At 57.3% G+C, this 7,617-nt stretch overlaps 1 protein-coding gene across 2 annotated transcripts; it reads right to left on the bottom strand.

Annotated features, from left to right (window-relative positions):
• Positions 1–378: 378 nt before the first annotated feature.
• On the bottom strand, positions 379–6,902 carry IRF2BP2 (interferon regulatory factor 2 binding protein 2). 2 transcript variants are annotated; one of them, XM_084757429.1, is made up of 2 exons: positions 4,758–6,902; positions 379–4,082 (listed from the first exon to the last, which is right to left on the bottom strand). In XM_084757429.1, the coding sequence occupies exons 1-2, from the start codon at positions 5,698–5,700 to the stop codon at positions 3,358–3,360; spliced, it is 1,668 nt and encodes a 555-aa protein (XP_084613555.1). In that variant the 5' UTR covers positions 5,701–6,902; the 3' UTR covers positions 379–3,357. The 2 variants fall into 2 exon arrangements, with proteins under 2 accessions (XP_084613555.1, XP_084613554.1); XM_084757428.1 differs by having other exon boundaries at positions 4,710–6,856.
• Positions 6,903–7,617: the final 715 nt, after the last annotated feature.

Genomic DNA, 7,617 nt, shown 5'->3' with positions numbered 1-7,617 from the left:
CCTTCCCCTGGGGCTCCACCCCCCCATTCCAAGCTTCCCCAGTGTAGAGCCACCGTCAGTGTCAGTGGTACTCTCCGTGGCCCAAGATGGCGGTTACCACAAAACTTTTCAAAGAGCAGATCTGTTCAGTGTCCTCACCACCTGCCCCGTCCAACCCCCAGGGGCAGGCTCTCCTGCCAGCCGAACAACCAACCACTGCTTCCCCAGGTGAACTCTGCTCAGGTCTTATCTGTGTCCCTCCCACTGCCCCTGACCCCTGGCTTCGCTCTCCCGAAACCTGCCTCTTTTATCAAACCCCAACCAACCCCACACATCCTTCAGTCTGTCGTTTAACAGACAGCCTAAGCTTGGTTTAAAAAAATTTAAAAAGGCCTTGGAAAACGTTCAGTGCTCCCAATTTTATTTTTATTTAATGCTAAAAGAAAAAAAAAAGCACTGTAAATCTGACAAATGACAGAACGCAGGTGATCTTTCCATTGTGTGGTTTTAAAATATAATGTTGATAGCTACGATTACACTTATTTCAGTAGACATGAGTTTCATCATATATAGAAAAATTATCACCTTCAACTTAAAAAACAAAACAAAACAAAGCCAAGGTTAAAAGGTGGCACACTTTCAAAATACTTGGTGGCCAGGGAACATTACATAGAAAAGCTGTAAACCATGTGTGCGTTCTTTTAACTTCAGAGTGAGGCCACATGAAAAGACATACTAACTATATATCTGTTAAATTCTATAAATTGTTAAGGGGGAAAAAAGGGGACAGCTGACACCCCATCCCCTAATATTCTGAGTATTAAAATCAAAGCTGGAATAGTGTTGGCAATTTGACATTTCTACCCAGCTGTGGACAGCATCCACAATGTCATCAAGGACGAGAAAAGACCAACCCAGTTCCCCATGTGAGCGGGTTTCAGAGTAGGCCGGAGAAGGACTACCCCTTCCCGCCCTACCCCGTCAAGGACAACGCTCTGGCAGCAAGCCTTCTGAGGCCCACCCACAGCTGGGCAGATAGATGCACAGGTTCTTAACCTCAAACTGCAGCCCCTTCAAAACAGGCCAAGTTCTGCCCCCTTTGCCATTAGCAGAGAAACCACAGGTGGCCTTTTCCTGAAGCTGGACAGACTTCTCCTGTTCGGCAGGACAGTTCTTTATTCGTGTTTTTGGAGACCTTATCTGTGTTGAGATTACAAACAACCACAGCAAATTAGGTCAAATGACTAATCTATGAGGTCAAATTCCAGTTTAATAAAGTGCTTAGGAACACATTTACACTACAGACCATAATAGTTGGGTCCTTCACAAATGTCTTTACAGGCAAGTGAAACTGACTTTGCTTTCTGTGTGTGTACGTCTGCCTCAGAGAGACTGGTGGGGAAGAACTGGTCTATCCGTGCGAGCCTGTAACGTCACAACATCTGGGCAGAGGAACCTGGAGGGCGAGGTGCAGCCATGAAAAACACCACAAGAAATACTGTATTTGGTGCAGCGTCACCGGTTTTCAAGTGTTAGTAACTTGACTACTTAGGAAACCACCTTAAAAACAAACAAACAAACAAACAAAAAAAGATTGTGAGGGGGAAAAAAAAATCAAGTGACTAGAAATGATCCCAAGCTGGTGATAACCTAAGTCTTAAAATGAAAAAGGATAGAAGCCAGGCTGTGCACCGTACACGAACCGTAGCAGACTCAGAAGCCATGACTGAGAGCCCATAGGGCCAGTTACAAACACCTGCAACAGTCAGGGTTTAGGGTAGTGTTCCCGTTGACATTAAACCAAAAAACAGCACAAAGGAAAAAAACCAGAAAACCCAGCATCACTAAGGGAAGACCACTACCAATAGCTAGTGACCTGTTGTTTACATAAAAAAAAAACAACCCCCCCCAAAAACCCCCAAAACAAACCAAAAACCAATCACTTCACCGACGCAGAATAGAGACCAGAAGAAATTAGTTTACAAAAGGCTTCTAAAAATAGTTTGAGAGGTGGGGCTTGCTTATATAAAAACCCTTCGTGTCTGCAGCTTTCACTTGTTTATCTTTTTTTTTCTTCTTCTTCCCAGAACGGTTATTATTCATGTACTATTTTCAGAAACATCTAAGGAAAAGCTGCAGGCTTCCTCCACCCACAGTGGGCCCCACCACTGATATGCCCGCAGGTCCTCCTGGCAGCGCCCAGGGCTCTAACTTGTCAACGCACACAATTCGCCAACAAGCACTCACACCAGAACAGGCTGTAGGAATAAGGTGACAATAGCAGTGGCAGAGAGAGCAGGACAGGTGAACAGAACAAACCGGAACGGAGCACAACACAGAGCCGAGAGCAAACTGACCCACAAGTTCACGGGCAACAGCAGTCAGCCCTAGAGGGGCGGGGAAGGTGTGTGTGTGGTGGGGGGCGGAAGGGGGGTCCTGCGTGGCTGCGAGGCCATCTCACTTGCACACTGCCCTCACAACTACTTCTACAGCTAGAAACCACCCATGGGGCAGCCAAGGAGCATGCAAGCACTGACATCTTACAACTGGTCACGTGGGCAGAGCGGAACACCGGGCCAACTTGCCTTCTGTTAGAAACAGAAACAGAAAAAACAAAAAAAAAAACCCCATACACACACACACACACACACACACACACACATACACACACACACAGTCTCGAAGACCCTTCAAGCAGCATCTGACCATCCATAGTGCAAGCGCTGAACCACACTGACAAGATTTGAACCCCACTTTTCCAACCTCAGAGAAGGGGGGCTTGCTAGCGGGGTGACACTCCCCAAGGGGGGCATGCCCTTCTGGCAAGAGCGCCCCTTTTCCACTCACTTTTCTCCTCCAACTGGGCCTCCAGCCTGCGGGAGCCATCGATAAGGAATGACAAGACAGTCAAGCAATCTAACAATGTCAGAAAAATGTATTTGGCTTTTTTTTCTTTTCTTTTCTTTTTTAAAAATAAGTGCATACAAATACGGCTAGAAGCATTTGTTTGCCAAGTGCTCTTGGGGAAGGGGGGAAAAAAAGAGCAGCCAAGTCGCAGCCTACAGAGAACAGCAACTGTCACCAAGAATTCAAGCACAGCCAGCCTAACAACGTTAACAAAAGAAGTAAATGCCTTTTTAAAGTACATACCTTTTGTCGTCAAAAAAAAAAAAGAGAGAGAAAAAAGAAAAAGGAAACAATGTATTCAAAAAAAAAAAAAAATCAAAATTATACAGCCATGTTTATGAAGTCTACATTTCCCTTGTCTTGGATATATATATTTATATATATATAATATATATATATGGAGATTTATATACAGTTCAAGAAGTTTGAGTTAAGGGTTAACCACGGGGGTTCTCTGAACGCAGCAGAAAGTCACGAGTCCCTCTCCTTTTTCACCTTCACATCTCCAGCGAGGATGGTGGCGATCTCCCCTTGCATGAAGGCCCAGGGCACGTTGGAGCCCACGAGGGGGCACTTCTCCCCGCTGGGACAGTACACCTCCCCGCTGGCTCCCTGCTGCTTAATGCTTTGTCTGGAGCAGGGGAAGCAAAACTTGTGCGAAGGGACGGACGGGCACTGCACGAAGTGCGTGTCCTCCAGCCGCTCGTGGCACAGGGTGCAGCACAGCGGGGCGCTGGCCGCCAGAGAGGAGTCTGGGAGGCTGGCGGGGTGCACCGGCTCCAGTCCTCCCGCGCCCCCGCCCGTGCCCGTGGCCTGGCCCCCGGCTTCCCTGGGACCGAGCCGCCTTTGGTTCATGGAGGAGGGCGAGGGCGGGCTGCTGCTGTTCCTCCTGGTGGTGGAGTGAACCTGGGTGGCATCTTTAGAGGCGTGACTGCCCCCTGCGTTGTCTGCTACTAAGATCAGGGCTGCCATAGGGGACTGGCCGTTCTGGGCCGCTTCCGGCGGTGTGGTCCGGTTGGAATGAGGAGAGGCAGTCGGGGGTGGCGGAGACACGAAAGAGGACGTAGGGGTGATGGGGATCTTGAGCCCTTCGGTGGAAGTGGACAGCCAGGGCTGCGCCTCGCCGTTCATCTTAGGGGGCCCGACTTCCCCTTCCGGTTCTGGGGAAGGCTTCCTTTTCCTTGCTGTTCTCGCAACTGGGAAGAGGACAGGAGTGGAAGAGGAGGTTAAAATTAATGAGAATGCACCCAAAGAGGCATTTTTCTCATCTCCAAAAAACAAAAACACACCTAGCACTCAGAGCTCTGCATGCAGCAGCTCCTTTTACACTTCCCCCTAGTAAGGGGCTCTGAGCCCGCGCACCACCACTTCCCAGGGAAGCTAAGTGTGTGTGTGGGGGGGTGCTGCCCGAAAGGCTCCAAATCCGAACCAGCACATGTGACTGCTAATGCCACCCCCCCTACACACACACAGGTTAAAAGGGCGACTGCTGCCCTCACCAGCAGCACATCCAGGAATGCGCTGGGAAAGGAAAACCCCCATGTCGCTGCCTACCAGCCTGCTCTGACTCATCCCTGTTGTGCTAGTTCAGCAGAGGAACCACGTTGCCACTAAAGCGCTGGTTCAGCCTGGGGCCGACCAGGAAGTTGGCTGTTTGTTGTCTCTGGGCTAAGGCAAACCGTGCGTGGAAGAATGGGTCGTCACCCCCCCCCCCCGCCTCGACCACACACAGCACTCTTAGGCGCACGCGCGCTGCCCCTAACCTCCACGCCTTCGACCCCCCACCCCCACCCCCGTTCCCCTCGCCCCACAGCCGCCCCTACCTGCTTTAGACCCGTTGGCCCCGTTGGCCTCGAAACCCAACAACCTGCCTGCAGTCAGGGCCGGCTCCTTCTTGAACTTGCTCTCGAAGGGCCCCGAGTGGCCGTGTTGGTGCAGCGCCAGTAGCGTGTCGCGCACCGTCTTAGGCCTGCTGGCCCAGTCCTGCTCCCCGGGCGCTCGGCCCTTGCCTGCACCGTCCGCGCCCAGCTCGCTTGCCCCGGGCGCGCCGGATAAGCTGTCTGCGGGGCTCCGGTGTGCGGGCTGCGCCTTCTCCTTGTTCGGCTCGCGCGCCTCGTGCTCCGCCGCGCCCGACACCGACGCCGGCCGCTTGTGGGTGCCCAACTCGGTGGGCTGAGCGCCCAGGCCCGGCGTCCCGCTCACCGCAGCGAGCGTGGCTGCTGCACGGCTGCTCAGCCCCAGCGCGGCGGAGCCGTTCACCAGAGGCACGAGGGTGGGCGGCACGGCATGTGCACGCCGCGGGTTCGGGCTCTGGCGGTTCAGCTCTGGCGGCTCCTCCAGCTTGGAGAAGCCGTTGGGCACCAGGATGCCGTTCGCCGGCGCGGGCTGTGGCGCGGCCGACTGTGGGAGACCTGCACCGGCGCGCGCGCTGAAGTCGGAGGCCAGGCGCGGGGCTCGATCCGGCGCCAGTGGGTAGCGCTCCATGGCCTGAGCGCGCGCGGCGTCGCCGCCCGCGTGGCCCAGCTGTGGTGGCGGCTGCAGCAGTAGGTCCTTGGCCGACAGTGGCGGTGGCTTGGCGGCCGCGGGCTGCGCGCTGGTCGGTGAGCGGCCCTCGGGGAAGCAACCGTGAGCACGCTTCAGCTGGCGCGCCGTCTCGATGACGAACTCCACGCGGTCGGCGCCCTCGTAGTTAACGCAGCCGCGGCACACGGGCTCCGTAAAGTCCCAGATCATGGCCCAGGGCATGCGGGGCAGGTCACACAGATAGCAGGACTGGCGCCGAGACGCCGCCGCCACCGCCACCGCCGCGGCCATGTCCGCACAGCCCGCCGCGCCGCAGGAGCCGGGCGAGGAGGGGACGCCGCCGCCCCCCGCGGACCCCGCGCGCGCGCGCCGGCCGGCCCAAGCCCGCGTCTGTGCCACTAGCGGCGGCGGCGGCCGCAGGCGAGGAGGCGGCGGTGGCGGCGGCAGAGCCCGGGTCGGCGCGGCGCCCGCGCGGCGCCCCCGGGGCACGAGGGGCGGCGGGCGCGCGGCGGGGCGCGGCTGCAGGTCCCCACGGGCGGCGGGGCGGCGCGGCGCGCGCGGGGGCGGCGGCTCGGCCGGGGCCGCGGGCTCGGGCCTCCAGACCGGGGCGAAGACGGGCCGCGAGCGCAGCAGGTCGCGGTGGCGCCGGGCGCGCAGAGCCGCGCGGGGGACGGGGGACGCGGGGCAGCTCAGCCCGAGCGGCGGGGCATGCCGCGCACGGTGGCGGCGGCGTGGTGCAGCTCGGTCCCAGGCCCTGGCGCGACCGCTGCACAGCACCCACTGCGCCTCAGCTCCTGCGCCGCTAGTGTTGCTGCTGCTGCTGCCGCCGCGGCCGGTCCACTTCTACAGACTTGATTCTTCGACAGCTCCGCACGGCGCCTGCGCGGCCCCCTCCCTCCCTGGCGCGCGCGGCGCCGTGCGCCCGCCCTCCCTCCGCGCTCTCGCGCGCGCCGCCTGGATTCTTCCCTTTCTCGATCGCGTGCGCGCAGGGACCCGGGCGCACACGATTTCACGCGGCTCCGGGGCTGCAGGTGTGCTGCCTGCGTCCGCAGGGGCGGGGGGGTGTCCCCTGTCCCCCGCCTCCCCAGCCAGGATGCTCCACCCCGGGGCCGTGTTCTTTGGATTGAATCGTGCAAAGTGTTTTATTGTTACACGCAATGCTACGTTGTCACTTGGCTACTGGCAGCCTCTTGAGCATGGGATTTCTAGTATAGCGAGGCGCACTTTTGGACTTTTCCTGTAAGAAGCTCGCTTGGCCTAAGCTGGGCGCGCGCAGGCAACCAGCTCCCTTTGCCTTGGCTTTGGTTGCGGAAGCAACAGCAGGGTGTTGCCCCTTTAAGTTTTACAAACTCTGGACGGCCTAGTGCACTCAGGCAAGCCCGGCCTCCTTTGCGCGTGCACCGAAGAGGATACACATCCCCTAGACTCTTCTAGGGGCCTTCGGCGCCGCCGCCCCAGCGTCTTATGTAGGTCTGCGCGGCGAACGCGTGACGTGGGCAAGGGACGCCGCCATTGCGCAGACTCCGCACAGACGTACCCAGCGCCGCGAGCACATTCCAGGGATCTGGGCTCTGCAGCGCCGCGTCACGCCGCAGGTCCCGCCCCCGGACTCTGGCTCGCTCGCAGGCACGGCCCCACCACCTCCAGCACGGCAGGCCGAACTTGGAGTGGCCAGCCCCAGGCACCGGCTGCCCGCTGTGCGCCTAGGGCGTGCGGTGGCCGGTGGCCTTGGCTCTCTGTTGTCCCACCCGGCTTAGCTCAGTGGGCGCAGACGCACCTGGCCGCCTCGCTTCACTGCTTCTCCTCCCTTCCAGGGTGGCCAGTGAGAGCTGCCCAGAGTGGACGGAACACCGAGTTGTACACTTTGATAAGGAGCAGAGACTGGCGGTGTCTGTGGTCGGTCACTCAGGCTGACCCTCTCATTTGGGACCTACACTTTCAGTTGGCTCTGAGTAAGAGCCGCCTTTGTGGTGAACAACACGGGCCCATTTCTTTTTACCCCGAGACTGGAAATGAGCTGGTTAAAGTGTGGGAATAACAGGGTACTAATTACATTATCTTTCCTACAACTGGATTGGAAGGTGGAAAGGGAGGGAAAAACATTTTTTTTTCTGCTGACGTTTCTCTCTAGTTGCTGCTGTTGAAAATGCCAAATTGCTTCAAAGAATAGCCACAAGAGGAAACACGCCTCGTAGAGAATCGGCCCAG

Source organism: Acomys minous (genome assembly GCF_964271855.1).
Source record: "Acomys minous genome assembly, chromosome: 14".
In the NCBI taxonomy this organism is placed as follows: domain Eukaryota; kingdom Metazoa; phylum Chordata; class Mammalia; order Rodentia; family Muridae; genus Acomys; species Acomys minous.
Note: the sequence above shows the minus strand (reverse complement) of the source record. Positions and strands in the feature narration are given on the sequence as shown.